At 33.5% G+C, this 27,213-nt stretch overlaps 1 protein-coding gene across 2 annotated transcripts in view; it reads left to right on the top strand.

Annotated features, from left to right (window-relative positions):
* Positions 1-27,213, top strand: part of GRIK2 (glutamate receptor, ionotropic, kainate 2) — a 354,035-nt gene that overhangs the window by 187,163 nt on the left and 139,659 nt on the right. For both annotated transcript variants that reach the window (XM_014964600.1, XM_014964601.1), the window contains exons 9-10: positions 8,644-8,757; positions 17,267-17,473. In XM_014964600.1, the coding sequence (XP_014820086.1) occupies positions 8,644-8,757; positions 17,267-17,473 (321 nt within the window). The remainder of the gene's footprint in view (positions 1-8,643; positions 8,758-17,266; positions 17,474-27,213) is intronic.

Here is a 27,213-nt window from a genome sequence, read left to right as displayed (position 1 = left end):
GGGGGGGGGGGGGGGAAGTATATAGTAGTGATTATATTTGAAAAGCAAATTAGCTTTGTGTATGAGTAGAATAGGTGCAATGCAACCTGTCCTCCTTACTGGAAACAGAAATATAAGAATTGATGACATGGGAATAGCTAAATAAGTCAGTAGTGGCTGAAGAGTCACTGAAGTGATAAGTGTTGAAAATGAGAAAAGGAAGTCTCTGTAATATAGGATGGCTTTAGGAACATTGGGTGGCATTTGAGAACCATCAAGTAACATGAGTTTTCTGGAAAATAAAATCTTTACAATGTACTTAATTTCTTTTCAGGCAGAAATGCAAAATAATTAAAGAAATACAGACAATGTAATATATTTGTCTTCTAATGCCATATGTGATACTATTTCACAATTCTATTAAAAAAGAGATGTGGCTTTGTTACAAAATTTTCTATGTGGATTAGAAATTTTCTGAGAGAACATTTGTGGAAAATATTGCCCAATAGACGTGCAGTGGGATAAAAGAATGGTGTCTTCCATCTTGATCTGTGTTATGTCTGGTTTTATTTCCCCATCAGTACTGATATGAAGGTAGAAACACAAAAGCATGTTAATTTAGTTCTCAGTTGAGATACGATAGGAGATATGTACTCCGCTTAAAAGATAAAAATAAAAAGGTCTACTGAGATCAGAAATATGGGAAGAAAATAAAAGTAAACAGGAAATACAGCACTCTAAAACACATAATAGGAAGAAAAAGGAACTTGGGGAAACTAATAATGAAAGATATGTAAGAGACAACAGAAATAGTTGTAAGAGGATATGGATATTTAAAAACAACACCATATGCTTGAGCTCTGTATACAGAAGTTCACAGAAAGGGAAGATACTTTTATTAACTTCATGACTCATGCTGACCATGTGATAAAGGGTTGTGATAATAGTAGTTTTTCATCATATGTGCTGAATATCTTTGGAAAGAGCAGTAAAAATTAGTTACTGTGTATTAGAAAAGTTTAGGAGCCAGGAAAGTGTTAGCAAAGAATGATGAGAAATTCTACACAGATTCAAAGATAAGCAAAAGCGTAGAATCCTAGAACCCTAGTTTGGGTTGGAAGGGACCTTAAAGATCATCGAGTTCCAAGCCCCCTGCCATGGGCAGGGACACCTCCCACCAGACCAGGTTGCTCAAAGCCCCATCCAGCCTGGCCTTGAACACCTCCAGGGATGGGGCATCCACAGCTTCTCTGGGCAACCTGTTCCAGGGCCTTACCCCCCTCACAGTGAAGAATTTCTTTATGGTATCTAATCTAAATTTCCCCTCTTCCAATTTAAAACTGTTGCTCCTTGCCCTTTCTCTACGCTTCCTGACAGAGAGTCCCTCTGCGGCTTTCCTGTAGGCTCCCTTCAGATATTGAAAGGCCACTCACTATAAGGTCTCCCCCGAGCCTTCTCTTCTCCAGGCTGAGCAGAATAGTTTCTGTAGGGTGTGGTGATATGTGATCAGGAAAAGGAAAATTAACTTCTATGCACATTAGATTGAATTGCTTAGTAATTATTTAGGATGTATAGGGCATTTTTCTAAGAAAGAGAAATCAGTGCTGACAAATAGATGTTTTTCTTTGAAGAAAACTTGGTTATTCTGGAAGAATGCAAAACGCATTCTGCTTGAATAGGGGGTGAATCATTGAACGCTAGAGCAGGACACTTCCTACTAGAGAGAGTATGTTTTGGCCAGTCCTTTTAAATAAAAGAGCTGTCTCAAAGGTTGTTGGGTTGGTTTTTTTCCCCCACAAGATTGTAATCTTTTAAAGCTATGTTTTATTTATTCAGTTGTTTTTTGGGATGAGGGAAGATTGGGGCATGGGAGGTATGTGTGCCATATAATGTGGGTCATGCTTTGATACTGTAAATAGCTGTTATTTCATCTAACTTCTTTCCAAATACAGGGGAACAATTTTTTATGTGAAGGCCAACAGTTTAACCCAACAATTAGAGCTGTAATCTGCAATGTTTTTGTGACAAAATGAGATATCTTGAGGAGAAAAATATTTCTGGAGGGGAGAGAAAAGAGTTATTATGAAATGTTTCTAGAAGACTTTTTTTTTTTTGGAAAAAAATGTCCTAGATAAATTGTCTGGTTTGTATAGTGGGAAATTACCTAAATAATGTATTTTAAGTGCAGTGCTGAAGTCAGTGACAACAGAAAAATTGCTCATTGATTTAAAAAGATGCAATGTGTGATCTCAGATTTTACATAAGATACCTGTTCCTGAAACTCTTGAATGAGAGGTGATAATCAAGCATCAATCAATATGGAGTATGTGTTTCCAAATAAAAACTCATGTCTAACAAAAATGATAGCTTCTTATAAGATGAGAATGATAAAATTAATAGATGATTGGAGTGCTGCTAATGTAATGTACAAAAAAATTTGATGACAGTCTGGACACACTGAAACTATTTATGGTTAAGCGTAATAAAAATCCCAAACTGTGGCAATCCGGTATAAAAAGCAAATATCATTTAAATTACAATCAGTCAGTATTTACACTGAAGCTGCATCATGAGGAAAATTATTTTCTACTTCAGGGAGATAATAAATACCTGAATTTAATACCACTTTTGAGATAAAAATTTGTCACTTAAGAATAATCACATTTGTTGAAAAGAGATGTTAACAACTGGCTTGAAATATTGCTCAGGAACCTACACACAGGATCCATACAAATGACACAAAAATAGTTGTAATTTTTTGTCCAGTATATTAATGTAAGAGCTTGTTTTATTTAGTATCTTTATTAATGACCAGGAAAAAACAATAAGTGGCTTAAACAGAGGGTTTTGTAAAAGAGGAAAAAAGAAAGTGAGATGGAAAGTCTGTGGAAGCCAGAAGTATTGATATTAACATGATATTTGGCAAAGTAGGCAAGCATATTAGTGTTTCTGAAGAAAACAAAATAAATGAAGAAATTCCCAAATGGGAAATACATAAATAGGAAGAAATAATGTTACTTACACTGGAGTATAAATAATTATTTTCTTTATGTGATCACCACTATTAATAACTGCCCTACAAAACACAATAAAGAAAAGATGGTAAACTGTAGACACATTTGTCAGTTCTTTGGGGGTTAAATGCAGCTCTGATTTTGGCTGTATAGTTAGACAGTTGGTACCACTGCAGAAGGGCAATGATCCTTTCTAGTACAATGCTTGTGGCACTTCACTATGAGTAGGATGTACAGTTTGGGTTGACTCAGAGCCAAAAGAAGTTACTCTTAGGAGAGTTTGGAAGGAAATTAGCAACAAAGAATACACATATTCTTATATTCATAGAGATAAACTTCTTTTTCTCAAACATGCTTAAGAATGCTACTTTAATCTATTGGATTTTTCTCGATCAAATCTCATGAGGCTGATGCTCAGTAAACTAATCTAGAGTATATGTAAACTCAGAAATTTTAAGTTTCAGGAGAGTGCAATACTTTTTTTTGGGGGGTGTGGTGAATTATTACACCGATTTTGACTGGGATAGAGTTAAATTTCTTCAGAGTGGCTGTATGGGGCTATGTTTTGGATTTGTACTGAAAATAGCATTGATAACACAGGGATGTTTTAGTTATTGCTGAGCCATGCTTACATGGTGTCAAGGCCTTTTCTGCTCCTCAGACTGCCCTGCCAGTGAGTAGGCTGGTAGTGCACAAAAAGTTGGTAGGGGCCACAGCTGGGACAGCTGACCCCGAGCGATGAAAGGGATGTGCCAGACCATATGACGTTGGGCTCAGCAATAAAACTGCAGGGTGGAGGTTGGCAGGGGCTGCTGTTGTTTGGCCACTAGCTGGTCAGCAGCCATTTGGTGGTGAGAAATTGTTTTCTTTCCTTTTGCATCACAGGTTTTTCTTGGGTTTTATTTTCCTCTCCCTTTGTTGTTTCCCTTTACCACCTCCCCCCTCCTTACAGTGTGTGTGTGTGTGTTTGTACATATATATATATCTGTGTATATATTTTAGTTATTAAACTGTCTTTATCTTAACCCATGAGTTTTCTCACTTTTATGCTTCAAATTCTCATCCCATCCCAGTGTGGGGTAAGTGAGCCAATGGATGTGTGGTGTTTAATTGCTGGCTGGGGTTAAATCTAATTATATTGGATTGGTCTTGGTAAGGGTAGTAGCTTTGAAGCAAGTCTGGGTGTTACTAAGAAGAGACTACAAATTTGATATTTTTTTTTAAATAACTTGCTGAATTGTTATTGGCGTAAGTAGAAGCAGATTTTTGCTATATGACAAATTGCATTTTTATTTTAAAGAGGATACATGCTAAATTTACATAGCTATGTCTAAGTATTCAGCTGTGAACTTTTTGAGTGCAAGCTTTATTTATACTACAATCTGTAAAAATTGCCAAGTCAGAATATGTCTTTTGAATTACATATATGCTTAACTTCATAGATCAACTAAGAAATGGACTATGTTAGTCATCAATAATCTTGAAAAGAAGATAATTTTGAGAAGGCTTGAGAAGCTTTATGTCCTTATTCTGTTAGCAAATGTATTGCTAAGAGTCACAAAAATTCATCTAATATTTCCAGAAGAGACTAGTGACTTTGAGCTGAAGTCCAATATAGTTTTCTTCTCAAATTGCTGAGCAGGCTATTTAAATTTTATGCGAAGAATTACTGTAATCAGCACTCTCCATCCTAGATAAAGGTCTAAGAACATATTGTAATTATCTGTAATTATTCTACTGTATGAACCTATTAAATTTTTAAAAAAATATTATTGCATATATTAACTGTGTTTAGTGTTCAGTATTCAGAATTTGAGTTATTATTCATTCTGATTTATCAGGTCTGATATTTTTACTTAGTTTTTATTCTTTGGTAGGTACTTTTTTCTAGAGTATTATTCATTCACAAATAATGCCAATTGCATTTTACTGTGAAATTAAATTAATATTTTTGGAAAGAAGCACAACTGTACTTTTTTTTTTGGAGACTGAATAAACAAAATACTTGAACCCAAAAGAATTGAAATAATTTTAAATTTGTGTGAACATTAGCCAAACTTCAGTATTTGCTGAATTCTGTCCTTTAGTAATGACACTGACTATTTTTAAACACTTCTGGTGAGATTTAGTTTTGAAACTATAATATTGAGCTATTGACTAGTAAATATTGTGAAGATTATTTAAGGTTTTTTTTTATTATTTACTATTTGGAAACCTCAGGGTGTACCTGCCTAAACGTGGATGGCAAACTTTTCTTGTGGTGCAGGAAAAAATAATCTCTAGATTCATCTAGTACAGTATTCTGTATCTGAAAGTGGCCAGTTGCAGAAATCTAGGGAAGAATATAAGAAAATGGCAGGCATATTGCAGTACTCCACCAGAATACTCCCAGAAACTCCACTTAGTAAAGTCTAAAGGAATAGTGTCCTCACAGACCCAGGTAATTTTCTAGTAAATACAGAATTCTGAAAAAATTATGACTCTACAATCAGAGTTTAAGCACATATTTCCTAGTTTTTCCTTTTACCTACCTGTCTCAGCGGTCATAATCTCCAATGAAAACAAAAAGATGAATCCGCTGTTAATTTCCTATAAGTATATGTATTTTCCTATAAGTATACGTAATTTCCTATAAGTCTGTCAGTATCACAAACATGTATTTTTCATTTGGATTAGGGGTTTAGAACTTGTTCCATACCGTTGCCAAACAGTTACATTGCATTGCCACCATTGTCTTAGATTAGATGATGCAAATTAACTAAGAGACTGCAAATTACTTGAAGGTTTTTTTCTGGAAACTGTTTTATTAAAAAAAAACCAACCAAAAAACCCAACTGAAAAGTAGAGTATTGTGGTTTATCAAAGCAACAATAAAAGAATGGAAGTGTCTGTCCAAACTTTCTGCAGAACTGCAGTAACCTGATAGTTACATAATAATTCAATACATGGAAGCCTGGATGCAATTTTTTAATTATCACTCAAGTGTAGTTAGGAAACCATATTCCATGTCCTCGAGGAGTACCCCAATTGCCACGTTACAGAATAAGCTATGGTATTCAATGATGAGTCTCTTAGTAGCTCTTGGAATTGTTTCCTCTTGAATAAGGTGATTCTGACTAAGCTAATTCTTTGTATCACAGAGATTCTTTGTCTCAATGTGGGGCACAATGTCACCTTCATGGGAACACCCAGTTTGGGTCCTGTACTGTGGATAATAAGCATTGACTTGTTCAGACATGCATGCTCACTCCAGAATAGTCTAGCCATTCATTTAGGGGACTTGAATGAAAGAATAGGTGATCAAGGTCTTGACAGCCTCCCTGTGACTGTGTTTACTGAGTGAACATTCTTTCTAAGGTGTATATTAGAATATGAGTTTATTTCACCTTTTAGGAAAACTTAAAAGTTTGTGGGAAATAAATGTAATGCAGTAGAAGTAAATTGCAGGTTGTTGGAATTACAGTTATACATAGTAGAGCATCTTGATTTACTTTTTCTACATTTTTGCCATTTTAACTTTTCTACTGAAAACACATTAGCAATTCTACTCTGTTCAAAAGGCTACTTTAAAATTCAAACACTGTGCTTAAGTAAATAGAAAAGAATGAATTTGCTGCACTGTCTATGTTTAGTTTTCTCAAGAAGAAGAAACTTTGAGAAGATGTTTTGGGAGATATGCATATCAATGGTATATAAGAATCATAAGCATAAATTGTTGAGTTTGAGCTCATTAATAAAGATATTGTAAAGAATTTCTAATTTGGAACATCTGATTTTTGTTCCATTTCCTAGATTTTGATTCACAGAAGTACCAGTACAAGTACAATTAACCTGATGTAGACAAATAATGTGATAATTTATCAAGACAGATGTTTCCTTTTAAAGCAATGTTGTTGATAGTTCTTAGAAGTTTAGATGGATATAGGTAAATAAACCCAGTTTATAATTTTTCATTTGCTTGTGGCTGTGGTTATGTTAAAAAGTAGGGGAGTAAGTGTTTTAATTAGCAATGTGTTAGCTTTTCACAAGATAAATTTGAATTATGAACTTGAATAAAGTATATGATTTAATGAGTTTAAGATTTTAAATTGATTGAATACAGTGATGGTGTTCCCTTAGAAATTTTTGTGCTACTTTTGTACCTAAAGTTGAATCTCATAGAGGAGATTAGTGTAGCTTCAATTACAGGAAGAAACAGCAGGAGCAGGCTCAAGTTGAGTATTGAAATAATATTAAAAGAGTAAATGAAGAAAAGTTTTTTTGGTAGTAAGCTTTGGTTTCAAGACTTTGAAATGTTGTGTTAGATGTTGTTTTTCCAGTTGTGTTTTGAGATGCACAGGTTCCTTTTGCCGGTTTACAAGGCACTGAATGGCCAAAATTCAAGAATCACAGCCATTTAAACTAGTGACTTCTTGGAACTGAGTGTTATGCAAACAAGAAAGATAAAATCTTGATTTCTGTGGAACAGAAAATTGTAGAAGAAGAGAACAAATTTGCCTTTTCTCTGTTACAGCTTCTGCTGATTCATACTCTGCTGTATTCTCAGTTTTAGAAGTGAAACTGTATTTATCCCATACTGAACTGCATCTTGCATGCACTTTGCAGCCATCCTGCAACAAATCACTTAAAAGTCTATGAACAGTTTATCAGGAATCAGTTTGCAAGATTAAAAAAAAAAAAAAAAGCTGTGTATTTTTATGTATACATCTATGCAAACATACATATATGTATATTCACAATCAAATCTCACAGAATTTTTTAATTACAGTCTAGATTTCATTTTAAAATTTCTCTATATTATATATTGCTTAGCATTTCAAATGACATTTAAAATGTTTTTTAAAAACAATCAAGAAATATTTCTGGTTTTTTTTCATTTTTTATTTGGTTTCTTTAGACAGTGGAATAATACAAATGTTCTGTACAAATATTCTGATGTCTAAAAGTAGTTGTATTTACTGCTTATCCATTTTAGTTGTATGGTGATGAAATTGCTGATAAATGATGTAATCATAATCCCCATTGCTTATTACTTAGTATCTGACACTGTCCTTGAACCTTAAAACATAATCCTGGACCTCTTAACTTAGATAAAGCTCCTTTTGACTTTACTGGAATAAGAATTTCAAAGCATAAAATGTTAAAAGATCTACATATTGAACATTTATCTGAAAATCAGTTATTACACTTAAACTATTTTCAGTCTTCTATGTTACATTTTCCTAAAAACATCTTTTTGCTCTGCTGTTCTCTCTGAAAACAAAAAATGGTTCATCCTTCTGTAGAGACAACGCTCTCTGCTCATAAACGAATTTCTGCTTAGCTATTAAGTTATTTACAGATGTGGTTTAACTTGAAGAATGAATGCTGAATGGAAAATTAAGTATTCAGAGTAGCTTCAGACATTCTGCACATCATTTTTCCACTTTAAGTCACACTTCACAAAACACACTTTGAGGTATTGTGAATCATATTTTAAACAAGCAGACTTTGAATGCAATGGCAGAATATAATGGAGTTTAATAATAAATATGAGCAGGTTTTGTTGTTTTTTTTTTCCTGTCACAATCTGTTTTTCCTTATTGTGTTCTTCTCTAAATGCTGAAATGTAACTAATGGACAATTTACACAGTAATTTACTGCTTTATAGGTTGGAACTTGGGATCCATTGAGTGGCCTTAACATGACAGAGAGTCAGAAAGGAAAACCAGCAAACATCACAGATTCCCTGTCGAATCGCTCTTTAATTGTTACCACCATCTTGGTAAGCAGTTTTATTTGCACTTTCAGAAATACAGTTGTACAGGAAAGCTAATAGAATATGGTGTACTAATTGCAACAGTAATGAACAGTCTGTAGTATATGTTACAGTTACTTAGAAATTACTGTGTCATGAATGACAGAGTCATGAATGTTAAGCTAGTCATGGATATTTAATCTCACCTAAACAGTAAGTAAATTATCCCAATTTTAGAGTTATGTCAGTTGATTAGTAATTTCACTTTCCTTATTCTTGGCTAAATGTTTGGTTTCTTCACAAAGCTGTTGAGTTCAGCACCATATGAGAGGACAAAAAAAGTGCTTGTTTAAAAAAATGGTTGGCTATTAGCCTTGTGAGTTTAGCCAGCAAAATTTAGGGCTTTCATTTGCTGATCTAACACCATGATATTACCTCTAAAGAAAGTACAAAGTATTTAACGTTTTTTCCATCATTGTTCTTACTTGACTATTAAGTTGAATTTTTTAATCATACAGAAATTGAACTGAGATATCATTTGTGCTAGATCAGAAGTAACTTCTTTTTCATTGCCAGTTTGGACAAATTCACAGTGGTGAATGTGGTATTTTTTACTTATAATTACATATATTTTGTTATGTAAAAGTTCACTAATTTCCGCATCATAGACTTGAAATAGTAATTTTAATTTCAACACAAATGAAAAACTTTCCAGAAGTGTGTCTGCTGTGTTTGTCTGCGGCTACCATTTTCATGAATTTGCAGGTATCAAAGAAATAATTCACTTCCAAAGTTTTGTTCTTTAATAAGAAGCTTTTACCTACCAACATATATTTTGACATTTCAAGCTAGAATGAATTTTCATAGGTACAAATAACAGTGTGCTTTCTAACCTTTTATGTAACATAAGCTATATAATTTCCTCCAGCCAGTAACTTTTGGTTATTCATAAAGTCTGTTTTTATTTGAAGATTCACATATTATAGAAAATCTTCTGAAATCTTTTGTTTCATTTATCCCACTAATTGAAAAATACATACCTGATATATAATTGGAACATGGCTGACTTCCTTTCAGATGTAAGTTCTTGTTATGCTAAGACCAGCACAGTTTTACCACAACTTCCTATTGTGCCATTAATCACAGTTTATAAACATATAATGCCTTGGGTTTCCTTTTTATAAAATGTAAATGAACGTTTTCTAGTCTCTTAAAGTAAAAGCATACTTCCTAGAGTATTAGTCTGTCTTTTTTCTTCCCACTGCCCTTCACAATTTTTCAAATGTTTTATATATGACCTACTGCATTATCAAACAATGAAGACCTATTGCATCATCAAGTAATGTTTCGTAGTGATTCAAGTTGACCCCCCGCTATACTCCCGTTATTTTGTATCCATATATCCTGCCTAGGATTTTTTTTTTCCCCATTTTCTATTCTTTCTCTCCCTTTCTTTTGGACCCAAAGGATATTTAAAGCATGAATTTTTAATGGAAAAATTGGTCAAATTTTAAATTAATATAATAAACAAGAATAACTTAACTTTTTATCTTTATAAATATGGGTCACTCATCTCTTGTAAACAGAATTGCAGATATGTAATCTTTTTAATTTTCATTTTTATGGCGTACTTTGAGGAAGCATACCTGATGCAGGCGCTTTCTCACATTTATGATTGTATCATTCTGGAATGATTCAAGTAATACCTAAATTTTGATATATTATTAATTCAATAGTATTTGGTTCCTGCTGATGTTATAGCCCTAAATAATTATTTCTATTTGAGTTTTGTGTACTGCCATGAAATAGTTGAATCTGTTTTTGACTAGCAAAAAAACTGTAAACTTGATGTTTTTCTATTTTTAGTTTACTCAGATCTGTTAATTTTTTTCTTTGGAAGGCAAAGGGATATACAATTCCTTACTTTCCTATTTTAGTAATTTTCTTATCCCCTTTTAAAATACTTTCCTGTCATCAACAGTATGTGCCTAAATGCCTCTCCCAGACTTCTTATACCCACTTAAACATCCAGAGACTGCACCCTCTCTTTCTTGAATTTTATTCCACTTCTGTCTCAATTCCACTCATCTCTCTTCAGCCATCAGCGCAGCCTGTAAACTCACTGATTTCTTGAAGGTGTAGCAGAAATGTAAAACAAACTAATGTGTTTCAGGAAGTTTTCCACTGAGGAAGGTAAATTAACTTGCTTTAGAGTTTACGGTGCTCAAAATGCAAAAGAGTTTATGTTGAAAATTATCCTTGTCCTGAGATCCAGGACAACCTGGATAACATTTGGGGCCTTCAGACTTGGAAGGTATCCAGAGATATGCTTTGCTATAGTGCTTGTTTGTATTTCAAGCATAAAAGGAAGTGACGTTTATCAGAAAAAAATGATGACATTTGAAAGGAGTCATACAATTTGAATGAGTGCAGTGGGATAGCACAAGCTAAAGTTTGACTTAATAGAAAAAGGTTAATAAAGCTATTTTTCTCCTGGCTGGGTGCAAACAGAAGGTAGAGTGTCCATGTATTTATATCTCTGGCTAACGACTAAGCAGCACTCTATTACAGCATCATCCCCAAAAAACATCTCTCGAGTAATTCTCCAGTGCTTCAATTCTCTTCTACTAAAATGTTAGTCATAAAAATATACTTTTACATAGTGGCAAGGAACAGTTTATAGTTCTGCTTCAGGATTTGCACTCATGAACACCAAGGGCCATCAGTCTAGGATAATGCTTGCTGGATTTGTTGAATGTCTTGGGTTTGCATTTTTTTTTTGTTTTTCTCCACAGTCTTTTGAAAATTTAAGGTACATCAGAAGAAAATAATGTTTTGCTTTCCATTATAGTAAGACACAATAAAGTCTTTGATATTATTCACACATCATGAAGACAATACGATTCAATTCAGTTGAAAAATAGGTTAGCACAGTCTGCAGTGTTGCAACAGTTTAATGATTTCACATTTTGTGGGTTATTGAGTCAAGGGGTTTTGCTTGAAATAGCCATCCACTGATATCCATTTTGCTTACTGGAATGGAAACCTAGTTCACATTCTAGGGACGTAGCTGAATTAATTTAAAGTTTGGCCAAAGTTAAGAGTAAACTGTGGGAGAATAAATAAAACTCTTTTTTCTAGGAGTCTGACAAAATGAGGAGTGAAACTGTAGAAAAGAACAACTGTGGCTTGTGTTCTTTAGGCTGTGATTTATCAAATTATAGTGATGACTATATGTTTCATGACCCAAAAGGTCATACTAGGGAATCTTTCAGGAAATATCTTGAGGTTATTCATAATTAGTTTCTATTATAGGTAGTGCAGTGAAGGAAGGCGACTTTGGTGCTTTCTTGTATCTGGCCTTAGTTTGTTCTATTAGAATATCCTGTTTCAAATGACGAGTGAGATGTCTAACATATTACATTTTTTTGATTGATTGTAACTGGTGGATTGCTTCACCTCTCCCACTTGAATTTTGACTGCCAACTGTGAAACCCTATTGTGTATTTGTTACATCTGACATAAATGTTAATTAGACCTGGCAGCCTTTTAACTCCAGTATCCCTGGTGAACAGAAGCTAATGATTAAAATTGTCTGTTCAAATAGTGGCAGATTTTGAAGGTGGTTTTCCTCTTTTCATTATCAGGGCTTCCTTTTTGTTGTTGTTGTTTTGCTGTTTTTTCAATACTGAACAAAAGTTCTAGATTCTTTAAGAAATACATATGTCCGTGTTAAAAGTATTAATGAATAATCCATATGTTTGATAAGTATCCATAAAAATTAAAATTAGAATGATTTGAAATGTAGAGTTTATTGTTGTCATTTCTATCTTTGTAGATGAAGTATAATACAACTCACAGGGATAATTCAAATAAGCATTTCTTGTCCAAATCTAAAAAGAAAGCAACATATAGATCAAGACAATCAAATATAACACATTCTATCAATAATATTTTTTCCATGCACACATTTGTATAAAGTGGTTTTTCCTTTGAGTGTTAGTTGTATATTTTAAACACTAAAACAAGTCTGAAAAGGTGCAATATCAATTCAACATGTAGAAACATTAGACAATGATCTTTTCTTGTGTAGGGTAGCTTTACATTTGTGATGCAACCTACGCATTGAAAAATGAATATAGATACATTTTGCAAATAGGATACATGAAAAAGTGTGCTGGAAAGCTGTTATATTGAGATCCCTAATGAAAAAAAGTCTTTGGAGATAGTATACCTGCTGTTTATAATAGAATAATAGAATTTCCCAAGTTGGAAGGGACCTTTCAGAGTCCAACTGTCAACCTAACACTGATAAAAAACATCACTAAACCATATCTCTAAGCACTATGTCTACTCGCCTTTTAAATACCTCCAGGGACGGTGACTCAACCACTTCCCTGGGCAGCCTGTTCCAATATTTAATAACCCTTTCAGCATAAAATTTTTTCCTAATATCCAGTCTAAACCTCCCCTGGCGCAAAATGAAATGATGCAACATAGAGAGTTATTATAAGAAATCCAATTGTTTACATTCATGGAGGCTTAAGCATAGAAAGTCAGAAGAAAACATTTTGATCACTTAATCTGGCCTTTAATACAATACAATTGAAACTTGATTCCTTCTCGCTTCTTTTTGATATCTGTCCAATTTTTATCTTATTTGATTTTTGGACTTCAGAAAACTATTTATATCAAATAAAGGATTTATGTAATCTCTCTACTTCTTGATGTAATCCTCTTTTTTGCATCCAGAAGGGTGCTACCCCCTCTAATGACAGCATATGACAAATGACTGTTGTCTTCAGATTATTTTAACTTCACTTACCAAGTAGAGGAGACATAAAAGCATGAACTGGCAATTATACTGCCTCCCTGACATCACACATATTTAAATTCTGCCCCACATAATTCAGGATTGCATGGAACAGAAAAAGATAGACACAAAACTCTTGTCAAGAATCTTGACAAGATTCCAGAAAGGTTGGAGGTTGTCTGAATCTGTAAATATCTGAACAACTCAGCAAATATCTAGGATCTGAGTACATGAGAATTCCAAGCTACATAACAATTTCATAATACCTACAGAGGCATATATAGAATGCTGTATTTTGGAAACACAAGTCTGATTTTTTTTTTTTTTTTTACATCTGAAGCAGGGTTTTTTACACCTTCAGATATAAATTTTAGGATTTAAAGTGTAGATAAACAATGCTATTGAGTATTTAATCCTAATTTAATGTGGGAAAATATATTTGAATTAACTACTGTTGATAAAGAAGTTCCAGGCATTTTGGAAAATTCCAAAAATACAGAATCTCACAGCTGAAATGGACAATTTTTCACTTCCTAAGTGGTGACTGTTCTTTTCACAACAGAATCAGTTGCCACAGGTAGCTGTTTTGTGTTTTCTTGGCCTCCTTTTCTTTTTTTTTTTTTAATGAGGTGATTTAGCTTCACTTTTTCTTCTATTGAAACAGTCCAAATCCTTAGATAACCTACTTTGGCACCAAAGTATAGTTACCATTATAAAGTGCCTCCTAATTTCTTACCTTTATTTCTTTTGGCCAAAGTTTAAGGTCGTTAATTCCTGTTCTCTCTACAGAAAAGAACTTTTCTGGTTCTTTTTGCAATAACTTTGTTTGTGTTGAAGACTTTTATCACTTCCCTTTCATTCTTGTCTTGCTTAAGTGAAACAACCTATTGTCATGGTTTTGGTTGGATTGACCAATCAGAATGTCAGATGAGTGGGCCAGCTGTAGCCCAGTGGTTACTTCGGTCTTTCACAAGTTCGTTGTGTCTCGCCCTATATTCTTTCAGACTTTCCTTGTCCTATTATGTAGACCTTGGTTCATGTTTCTACTGAACTGCAGTATTCAAAACTGAATGGCTACAGCATCTGAAGCACTAATAGTGTCAAAAGTATAAAATGAGAGAGTAATGTTAATGGGAAGGGACCACTGTAGGTCCTCCAGTACCAACTCCTGCTCAAACAAATCCAAGTAGGTCAGTAGGTCAAAGTGGTTTTTTTCTCAGTGAAGGGTGTGATATTGTTGAGTCTAGAACATGATTTCCTATAATATCCATAACTGAATTTTATAGAGTTGCTGTCTAATCAGCTCTTTTCCTCCTGAATTTCTGCAATTTATTATTGATCTGAATCGTGGAAATATTCATTAATTCCTTTTGAATGCCATTTTTAAAAAATTACTGTGCTGTTTTCTGAAACTTAGTGTTTTGAATTCCAATCCTGCCCCATTGTAGAATGGATACACATCCAATTAGCATATTTTCTGTTCAAGAAAAAGAGGAAATATTTAACTATACTCTCTCAAATAATATAACTTACTAAAATTTTCCAAATGGATAATAAATCTCTTCCAATGAAGTGCACATTTCTGAACAGTTGAATTTTCTTCATATTTTTAGGAAGAAGAACGTGACTTTTTTGGAACTGTTTGATTGCCCTTATAATGTGATTTCATGGCTTTCTCTTCCTACTGGGCAACAGATGAGCTAGTTCATAGAATTTCCTAGATTTCCTTTTATTCTTGCTTCTAGAATGATTTTTTTTTTTATTATTTTTTTTTTTTTAATGCTTAATATTGATTGCTAATTGTCCTGTATTATTTTGCTTTGGCATTTATACATTTGTCCCTGCATGAATATTATGTTGTTTGCTTTTCTGTTTGTCCTTCACATTGAGTTACATTTCACTTCTTCCATGCTTCCTTTTCTGAGTTTCAGTTCACTGAAGAATTGTCTTTTCCACAATTTATGTGTTTTGTCTTAGCATAGCTTCTGCTTGGCCAGTAGTGTGCTTTCTTTCTCATTTTGCCTGAAAACTGTTTTCCTTACAGGTGTCTGAGTTTATTAACAACTGTTTTCATACGTGTTTTTTGTTCTGTCACTGTTTCTGCTTCTCAAGGATTATTCAGTAATCCTTGTCATTTAAATTGCTTCCAACTTCTATATTTTCAGTCAGGTCTTTGTCCTTGTCAGTACTACATCTGGAAGAGCTCTACTGGAGTCATTTGTCTATCTATTTGAAAAGCTTCTGTCAAAAAATCCTAGTAGTTTCTCCAGACATTTTAGTTCTTGTTATATTCCTTGTTAATTATATGAAGATCAGTGGTGTACTTTTTAAAAATATAACCATAACTTTATTAATTTCAATAGAGTATATAAAAATAGAATCTCAGAAGAGTCTCAATTCAGTAGTTTGTTTTATTTAGAAAAAAAATATGTAGGAGGCAACAGGGGAACAGATACATTCTGAACACGCTTCTTTTAAGAGCAAGAGATCTCCTTGCATTCTCCTTTGCATTTTGGGTAAAATTCCTATATGTTACAGTTCTAGCTTTATGCAATTCTAATACTTAAATCACGGGACATCTCAAGATAGATGTTTACATCAGGAATGCTGAAAAATCCTTCTTAAAGCTGTCAGATGCCTGTAGAATGAAATGCCTTTAACCCCACTGAGTGCTGATGCGGAGATTTAGGGCTGTATGAATTCTGTTTAGATAGCCTGGAGAGTTTATGTGATTATTCTTTGAGACTTGTATTTGGTGCGGTAATTGCATCTCGTACTATTTTCTTACCTTACTTGTTGCTTATTTTTTTATTACTGTAAAAAATGAAAAAAGTTTGTCTAAAACATGAACAAAAGACTGAGTTGTGTATTTAACCTACCAAATAAAACTTGAATTTTGTCATCATATTGTAATGGAAAGCTCTACCATTTGTTTTTTTTCTTATTCCTTTCAGCTTTGTATTTGAGGAGGTTTATCCTATATTGAGAAATCCATGTAAAAATCCTATGTTTTTCTAAATGTCATTTCTTCTTACAATTATGAATATTCTGGCCATCTTTTTGATTTGTTTGGTGTTCTGTTTACACATCAGTTTTATGCAAGAAGGTTTCATTGTTGTTTAAATCCAAGAAGATAAAAGTTTAAAGAAAATAAATACCATTTTCATTGAATGTATATAATAGAATTTGCTTTTTGAGTTAACTTTTCTCTAGTTTTGCTGCAGTCTTGTAAATGGCAGCCTATAACTTGAGGCAACAGAACAGTAGGTGATTTCACTGACTTTTTCTTCCCACTGTGGGTTTTCCTTACTTTATTTAACAAAGCATTGACAAAACGGTTAAAATTCTTGTGTAAGAAAAAGTGTAAAACCTACTACTTGCAGCATTTGATTGATGTTTGGGGTTTGAATGACAATTGTATAATGTAATTTGTTAAGGAGCACATTTAAATTTAGTGTTTCTATGAATTCCTTAAAGATATGTCTATGGTCCTTACAGGGTCTTTTTTTGGAATCAAAATGATTAAAGAGGTTTTCTGACTAACTTCAGTTTAAAGATAAATAAAATCTTTAGACAGACATAACCAAAAGCTAGAAGGATTCTTCTTTTCCCTTTTGTTCTTTGTACTGACAGCGGTGTCATGACAGTGTGCTACTTTAGGTTAAAAAGAAAAGAAAGGTGTGGGGTCACTCATTATCCATTCTGTCTTTTTAATTTTTACAGGAAGAGCCATATGTTATGTTCAAGAAATCTGACAAACCTTTGTATGGGAATGATCGATTTGAAGGTTATTGCATTGACCTCCTCAGGGAGCTGTCTACTATTCTTGGATTTTCCTATGAGATTAGACTGGTGGAGGATGGAAAATATGGAGCCCAGGAAGATGCCAATGGACAGTGGAATGGAATGGTTCGTGAACTAATTGATCATGTAAGTCAACTTTTGGAACCTTTCTACTATTCATTTAGATATCAATTCTCTCTGTACAAATTGTAAAACCTTTATGCTAATGCCATTTGAATAGCACTGTTTTGGAAAATGCAGATGTTTAAAGAAGTAATGCAAGTAGGTTCACATCAATGGTTTCTATAATGTAGCATTTGTTTGTTAAATGAAGACTATTCTGCATCTCTGTCTTGCCTATAGGCAGTGTTTCTGCCGAACTGGTTTAGCTATTCTGTGGCATATACCTAAATCAAAATATGGAATAGATAGTATTCAGAATTTATTTCTGAGAACAGATATATGTTTTTTTGTGACAAAACATATGTCTTCATTAATCAACAGAAGTCAGGCCTCCTCTTCTGATAACGGATCTTAGACTTTGTCTTAGAGAAATTTCTGTGTATGTAGTGTAAGCATGTAAATTATTTGATATGCACAAAGAAGAAGAACGTCTTTCTTGAAACATTCACAATAAAGTGCACGCAGTAAGACAAAAATATCAACATATACTGAAGCAACAAAGTGAGGCACTGTGTGTCAAAACCATTACAATTACTTGTAAATAAGGCAGGCATTACTTTTTGTCCTTCAAAGCATGCTTTCCCAGTTTGTCATGCTAGTTGAATTCAGTCTCTTTAAAACATTTTAGTCAATTTGAAAATCATGTCATTGTTCCTTTTTACATTTGTTTGGGTGAATTGCTTGATATAGAGATATTTGATCAAAGAATGAGATAAAACATATCCTGCACATAGCTGTCATTTAAAAAAGGAAAAAGGGGAGACTATTTTGTAGCTAAAATGAAACCTCCTAATGGTGGCAAGAACCGCATGAATAACTTGAAGAAAAATATTTATAAATCTTGTTTCAATTTGCTTTAAGATTTCAGCAGATGGACAGAACATGTGTTAATCAAAATATTCATATTTACTAGAAGGGTTGTTATCTTTGTGATTTTCTAGTAAATAATAATCTGGTATTGCTGTTGCAACAGATGTTTATTATGCCTGGCTTCACACTTTTAAGAAGAATGCGTGGGAGTATTATATTTATATTATCTTCAAATGTGTGTATGCATTACACCTAGAACAGATACATGGAAAGCAAGCAGATATTTAGCTAGACTCTGTCCATCTCTATACATGGATATTTTCACATCTGTATAAATGTATAGGCATGCATAGCTATTAGATTTGATGGTTGTTAGGTAGTGTCATCATCTGGAACTAATTTTCCATGATTGGGGTAGATATTGTGGAATTATTTCTTATATAATTTTTCAGAAGCAAAGAAAAATCACATTTTGGTATGATTTTAATATTCAGCCCTAAAGCTTTCTTGAACAAGCACTAGTGCAGCCTCCTAAGCTTTTCACTAACGTAATCTTGAAATAAAATGCATTTGAAGAAGCTGCAGCAATAAAGTATGTGGAACAGGAGCTTTTCCAATCATTTCCTCTTGATAACACAGAATAGAACCTGTGTTCCTTTTCCCCATAGATAACATATAACTAAACTTAGATTAAAATTTATTTTGGTTTTTGAAATTATGTTTACTTAGGAGGCAAAAATGTGTAGATACTATCCTTAGTGAATCATGGAAGATGTAATCTAACTTTTTAACCTGGATCATAACTCTTACTAGTCTCTCTGAATTGTTAAAATTTTCCTTTAAAATTTTTTTCTGGTTTTATCTATTCTTAAGTTTTAATCTATTTGAATACATGCAATTTATTTATGCATCTGTGCCCTTTATTTACATGCATGTTATTGGTACATTTTATTAGCAAGCAACACTTCAGACCTCAGAAATGGTGCACAAGAATTTAGAAAACAATTCCAGATAGTTACCACTTCTGATATTCCCATATAGTTAGTACTTCACTTGGGCCATTAGTTTAGGTTTTTAGCCTTTCTTTTCCCTTGGAGAATATTTTTTAAAGTGTCAAGGTTTTATTTTGCATAAAGTAATGTAATAAACTTGATTACTATTATGTTAGGTTGATGGTTGGACTTGATGATCTTAAAGGTCCCTTCCAACCTAGACAATTCTATGATTCTGAAAGTTGTCATAGTACTTTAATCATTATTTTAAAATTTATTTTATTTTTATCTGCTTGTTATATTTTAACTGTCTGTTACTTAAGTTCAGAAAGAAATAATACTGTAGTGTATATGTATTTACAAGGGTAGTTTGTAGCATTTGTAATTCCAATCACATCCTGGGATGCATCAAAAGAAGTGTTGCCAGCAGGTTCAGAGAGGTGATTCTGCCACTTTCCTCTGCTCTCGTGAGACCTCACCTGGAGTACTGTGTGCAGGTCTGGAGCCCTCAATATGGGAAGGACATGGACCTGATGGAGCGGGTCCAGAGGAGGGCCACTAAAATAATCAGGGGGTTGGAGCACCTCTGCTACGAGGACAGGCTGAGGGAGCTGGGGTTGTTCAGCCTGGAGAAGAGGAGGCTCCGGGGAGACCTAATAGCAGCCTTCCAGTACCTGAGGAGGCCTACAGGAAGGCTGGGGAGAATCTGTTTACAAAGGCCTGTAGTGATAGGACGAGGGGAAATGGCTTTAAATTGGGAAAGGGCAGATTTAGATTGGAGATTAGGAGAAAGTTCTTTACTGTGAGGGTGGTGGAGCACTGGAACAGGTTGCCCAGGGAGGTGGTTGAGGCCCCTTCCCTGGAGGTATTCAAGAGGAGGCTTGACAAGGCCCTGGGCAACCTGGTCTAGTTGGGGATGTCCCTGCTGACTGAGGGGGAGTCGGACTAGATGACCTTGAAGGTCCCTTCCGGCCTGGACAATTCTATGATTCTATGTATGTAGAAAGGCAGGCACGCAATTCATATAAATATAAAAAGTACCAAATAGAGTCTAAATCTTTAAATAAACTGTTTATATCTGTGCTCAATCTCTTTATGTAATTGCTTGGACTCAAAAATGTATGTGAAATGAAAACATTGTTATCTGCAGTGAGCTCAGCATATCATGTCAGTCTCAGGCTTGAAACTCCACACTGTGAACAGAGACTGAAGACTTTACATCAGGCTTTGTGTGTTTTCAATCTCCCCTTTCCCATAGTTTACTCACATTTCTTCTTACTTTAACCATTTTACTCAGTGTTCACATATGCCATGATTCTATTATTGATCTCCAAACAATGACTTTTGAATAAATGATACTGAAAGTGAAAAATCAGCTCAGTGATTCCTTCCCTTTGACAACGGAATGATAATGAATTCTTGTTGGAAAAGACATTGGTCTCCGTAGTTGCAAATGGAAAAGAAATATTCACTAGGACAGCAAATATAGATGGGATTTCCCTATGAAAACATTTGAAATTGAATTTCTCCAGTGAAGCAGTCTGATTTCTCTGCCATAATTTTTCATTCAATATTTTACCCTCCTCTCTGGTTAATTCAAGATAAGGGTGTTAGATATTTGAGGGAGGTGGAGCTAAAATCCAGGTGTCTTCATCCTTTACAGGTGCATTCTTCATAAAGAAGTATTCTTTATACTGGCTTGCTGCCTTTTTGTTCAAGAACTTTATTCAAGGATTGATTTACTGAATTTATTTTGAAGATCATGCACAAAGATCATGCATTACAAATAGACTTTAAAGCTTGCAGATCTTTTATGATTCAGAAATAATTATGAATTTATTCAATATTCAATTATTTATTCAATAAATAATTATAGAAAAGGGCCAATTTTTAGATCATGACTTCTTTTATTATATGTGAGGATTAAATGGGAACTTTTCTTCATATCTCTTCATATCTCATTCTTCAAATCTCAGGATTTTCAGCTTGGGCTAAGTTAAAACTTATGCTAGGCAATTGGAAAGCATGGCTTAATTTGTATTATCTTTAGACATAGCTTTGTATTTTAATTAAGTATCTTTTGAAACTTTTACATACAAAATGCTTACATTTATAAAAATAGTCATGACCTTTTATTCTCTCAATAACAGAATGGTTTCAGATGTTTATAATAATCAGTTTAAAATTTTCTGGAGACATCTTCCTCCAACAACTTGGTTTTTTGTTGTTTTTTTTTCTTTTTCCTAATTTAAGGTCCTCACATTGTTGAAGGACTAGAGACAAGCTCTTTGTATTACTGTGTAGAAGAGAAAAAAAGTCTTGCTGTGTATAGCCTCCCTAGGAAAGGCAAAGGAACTTCTCTTGCTTCTCTTCAAGGATAGATAGAGCCTTCCTCCTAACTTTCATTTTCAATAAAATGCAAGTCAGTTTAGCCATGCCTCTTTCATTAATCAAAATCTCAGAAAATTTGACAGTAGCAGGGAGTTAGAGGCTCTTTAAGAGAAAGAAAGATAGAACATTCTGTCTTTTTCACCACCATTATATGTACTGGATAATAAAACCTGTGATCTGTCAGAACTCCTTATAGCTCTATGTCTGCTTTATGGCTGCCTCATTGCATTAGTGAAAACACTGATCTGATGTTGACATTTTCAAAGCTATTTATAACACTTAACTGAATTTTTTTTCCAAATGATTCTCCTAAATTAAAGTATTGATACTTACTCATGCTAATACCTATTGAACATTATTATTAGTCAATTTTCAAAATATTTCTCCACAGGGGATCACTGGATTGTAACATCTTAATTTAACAATATATTTTTGTTATCAAATAAGAAGCTACATCACCTCCTCCTTTCTGTATTTTTTGGAGTGACTTAGTTGTTTTTTGTAAGACTCCCTGGATTTTTGTTTAAGACTGCTGTGCTAGTCCTCGTCATCAGGTTCAAATAATAAGAATGTTTCATAGGATGGCTTAATTAGCCAACCAGAGGCAGAATTACAAGTAGTGACTTTAGAAACATGTTTTGCCTTACTTATCTGAATTCAGAAAATTCAGGATTTTGGCACAGTGGTTTATCTCTCTTCCGTTGTGGCCAGTATTGTGACTGTGAACTGTCATTCATTTCATATTTCTTTAAAAATATTGTAGATTTCATAGTTTAAACAGCTATATCAACTGAGTAAGTATTAGGAAAAAAAAAAGACCTGAAATATGAGACAAGTAGAGATTCAAAAAAAGAAGTTTTTCCAGAGAATGCCTTCATATGTGACAACATTTGAGTGCGTTGATGATGAGAATTTAAAGTGGTACTGACAGAAAAATAATGAATTAGTATTGCAAGGTCTTAGGATATGCAAGAAAGGTTTCAAGGTATTCAGGCCTTAAATTTAGAACATTCTTCTATATCTTCTTTGAAATATTTATTCCAATCACAGTAACAATTATAAAATTATCAATTTAAATCAGAAGTGGTTATTTCTCCTTCTTTAATGATTTTTCCACTTATTCATAGTTTAGATTAACCACATGATCACATAATGATATATCAGAAAATAAAAATAGACAGGAACATATCATAATGCAGAAATAATGCAGATTCTAACTCATATTTCTGCAAAAATCTACTTATTTTCCCTGACCTATCTTTCTCTATCTAAACCTGCATCTCAAGCTTATCTTAATATTCATCTTGGCTATTACTGTCAAATTCAGTTGAATATCACCAAAACTTATCTCATTATTTTTTACCTGTCTTTTTTATTCCTTCATTTTTGTCACTGTTCCTAACACCAACATTCTCATAAAAGTTCAAGACCGTAAGGGAGTCATTTTAGATGTCTTCCTCTTTATTTCCCTTTTTGTAGAGCCTGTGTTCACATCTTGCCATATCTTCTCTAAATCTTGAAAAATAAACCTTTTTTTTTTTTTCTTTTCTTGCCCATGCAGTAAAATAGCTGTCAGGCTAGACCTTTATTTTGTACGTTTGACTGCAGCAGCAATGCTGTTTCTGTCTTCTAAGAAGTTCATGAATCCATTTCATGAACGACGTGTTCCTCACTGGTTTGACCTAACATTTTATATGCATTCTTTTCTCTTAATGTGCTGCATTGGTGCTGTTCTAATTGCTTTATTTCCATATCATTATTTCTGTTTGAATTATGAGATATCATTAAAACTCCTTGATATTTTATTTTTGTGTTCTACAGAAGGTGTTAGTAATAATTATTCACATTTCAACAGAGACTTTGACTATGAAATAAATCCTAAATAGATTTTTTTTTTTTGTTTCCCATTTAAAAGAATTTACTGACTCTAACTGTTGCAAAACCATTTTTTCATTAGAGATTGTTTTGGCAGGTATTTTTCAAGCAATTAACGGTAAGTGAATTTCTCTTTGAAAGTTTTTGTTCTGTTTTTTGTACTCTATAGAGTGATGATAGAATTAGAACTTGAGGATTAGATGTTGAGTTTAGGATCATAAGTTGACTCCCAGTCAATTTGGAGTCTTAGTGATTTTCCTGTTGAATTCTTGGGTAAAGACCTGTCCTGGAAATTTTTGATTTCATTAAAACAAAAGAATTCTATGACACAAGTTCTTTATCAGCTCTCTTAGGAATAATTCTCCCCTGCTACTATATCATGTCAACAGTGAGATACCAGGCAACGATATGCACATTTTACATTTTTCTCTACTTGAGTAAACAATCAAAAGATTTTTGTTAGAGGACGAAAACATTAATTTGATTTTGATGCTATTCTCTCTTGGTTCTCCATGCTTGTGGTATTATTTTTAAGCTGCTTAGAATGGTACTACTCATCAAGCACTACAAAACAATTGTTGAATTTATTGTTAATGCTTTTCTTGTCTGAAAAAGAATCTACATCAGAGTAAGATATCTTTCCACCAGCATCTGCAAAATGCGCGTGCATCTTTTGTGAAGGTACAACATATATTTACTGGTGCAACCCCCCCACCCCCCAAACTCACAGAAACTCAGAACAGTGCTTGATTTACTTCATTTTCTGTTTTTCAAAAAAGTACTTATTTGCATTCCTTAGAAACACTTTACAGTTGTGTTCTTAAAGCTTGGCTTTACAAAAACTGTGTTTCTGCATTCTTGAGGTGGTAAAGCTTTCTTTATTATAAGTTGTTGAGTTTTTTTATATTTCTTGGTTTTGAAGGACTTTAAATATGCTATCTATAGAAAAGCTAGGTACAATATGTGAACCAGATTTAAAAAAGAGATTTATTTTTTTTTTACAAATAAATTGTATATATTAAAATTTGCAATTGATTATCAATAGTAAGAAAAAAAATTCCTATTATATCTTCCTTTAAAACAAAGTTGTGTTTTTGTTTTCTATAAGTAATATTATTCTAAGGTCCTGGTAATCCTGGGCAGATTTTCATTATTCAGAGAAGTGTTTCTTTGACTTGCGTCCATTAACATATTAAAGAGATACAATATTGATGATTGTCTTCTCTGCATGTCAAATTGTTTGCTGAGATAATTAATATTAAAAAAATGAGGCTTATCTGTGAAAAGCATGGAATTTGAGACAGTAAACAATGTGGTAGTTTTATGAAACAAGGGCAGCTCAGGTTTAATAGATGCGAAAGGTAATTTTGCAGGGTGTTCTCAAAGAGGATGGAGAGTTTTTGTGTAATAAGTGTGTGCTTATTTCATGCAGGATCATGTGTGCTTGTCCTGTGCAGGTGGTTAGTAGTGTGTGTTAATCTTCGTTGTTCTAAACCTGTGCACGTGGAGTCATTCCGTACTGGTCAGTTGCTCTTCTGAGAACCTTGAGTTCATTGCTAGACTTGGCTCACAACACTTTTCATTGTCTGAGAGTCTTTCTTTACAATCTGCTGGTGATAGTTCTTAACACTTTGCATCCGCATTTTGAAATGAAGGTGGAAAGTTTCCAGGACTCCTTCAGAGGAAGGGTCTCAAGGCTTGGAAGTAAGGTTATGGAAAGCTTGCTTTGAAAGCTGTGACATTTTAGATAAAACATAATCTAAATTTTAATGTTATGTCCTTAATACACTGAGGAAATCTCAGCTCAGTATCCAAGGTGTGATAACATATACTAAATCTTGAGCATTCACAAACCACTTGTTGGGTTTTAGTTTGAATGAGTATCATTGAGAGGAAGATAAATAGCTCAGGAGAAGCCACAATATTTTACTTGGCTTTCACTCACAGAATCCATAAATCTGTTTTGATTTTGGAATTATCAAGTCTTCTTTGCTCATTATAGATTTCATTACAAAATGTCCTGTTCATTTATAAAGCTTTCACAATTTTTATAATAATTACTTCTTTCCTTGTTTACGTGGTATACAGTGATCAGTTTTGCATTACAAAATTGGAACTTAAATTGTCATCTAATAAGTAATGTATAGCGCTTACAGAGCAGTCTGAGCTCCTATGTAAGTACAAAAATTAGGTTATATTGCTACTATTAGGCTACACTATGTGAGTTGGCTACATTTTTTTTTTCAATGATGCTGAACTAGCATCTGCAACTGAATCTAAGGTGTCACATGATGAAAATTTTAATAATGCTGAACTTTTTCTATATATAACATAAATTTGAACTCTGATCCCTTGGGGAGATGATGTTTTGAGGGGTAACACAACCACATACTGGTTTGGCAAGTCTGCAGTTATGGTATAGTTGCTTGAACCAGCAACTCTGGTGAATACAGATAGATGGTAAGCTGAATACCTACTGATTTCTCCTGAAGTTTATGTTATTTTCTAGTATCTTGGCATTTTATTGTATTTTTACCTACCCCCTTAAAAAAAAAAAGTCTGTTAAAAGTCTTTTTTTTTTTCTGTACTCTCTGTATATGTTTAAAATGCTACTGTTTATATCTCAGTTTCCTTATCTGCTTGTATTTTCAGCTGTCTTATGTTATGTTTATAATTTCTCTCTTTCCTGATTTATCTGTTTAGCCATTTGAAGGCCATCTGGCTTGAGTCTGTTTTTATTCCTCGGTATACATTTATTTACCTTGCAGATTAATGTTACTGTTCTATGCTGAACCATTATTCTCTGAATTTCCAGTAATCGTTATTAGTGACATTTGTTAAGTTATGTTGGCAGTTTTCCAGCACAACCCTCTCTTTAAACAAAGCTACTGATTCACATTATTTAATATCTAAAAATAGTATTTCAACTCCTTCCAGCTATTCTGTGTCACCATAAAGAATCCATCATTCTTTAACTGTTGAGTGCCTGTAACATATTTTTCATGTGTATGTTTACTGTTTTATATGTTCATATTATCTTTCAGTTATTATTGTTTGCATGCTATATTTTCTTCATTAAAGTAGCATTTAATTTCTGCATGAAATCTGTCCTGGAGTCTATAGGATAATTTATTATGATGATTTGTAATATGCCAGAAAATATCACTTGCACTTTTTGTGCCTTTCATTCTAATTGCTAATTCATTAATCCTCAACTTCAAGTGCTCTGACCTTTTATTTCCAATGTCATTTCTCCTAAGCTGAATAAGCAGCAGCAGGTGTCTCTCTAACAAGTGACTAACCGTGTCTCTCTTGTTGCTTGAACCTCTGTTTTTCACTTCAAGCAAACTGAATGTATTTATAGAGTTACAGAACCTCTCTGCAAGTTTTTGTCTTGCATATCAATGTAATTCATAATGTAAATTAACTCACTTAAAGATGACAGTTTGCGTGTCTACTTAGTCACTCTCTAATAAAGACTGTATATGATAATCCCATGGAAAAATGTACAAACAGATCCTAACTCCGAGTAAATGAAACTTCAGATAGAGTGCAGCAGAAATTATTGCAGAAAGCCATGAAAAAATGCCAGGGAAATAATAAAAAAAACCCCACAGTCATTTAAATGTCAAAGAA

The sequence above is a fragment of the Calidris pugnax genome, unplaced genomic scaffold (genome assembly GCF_001431845.1).
Source record: "Calidris pugnax isolate Ruff unplaced genomic scaffold, ASM143184v1 scaffold219, whole genome shotgun sequence".
NCBI lineage: Eukaryota > Metazoa > Chordata > Aves > Charadriiformes > Scolopacidae > Calidris > Calidris pugnax.
This window is presented reverse-complemented; position numbering and strand designations above follow the sequence as displayed.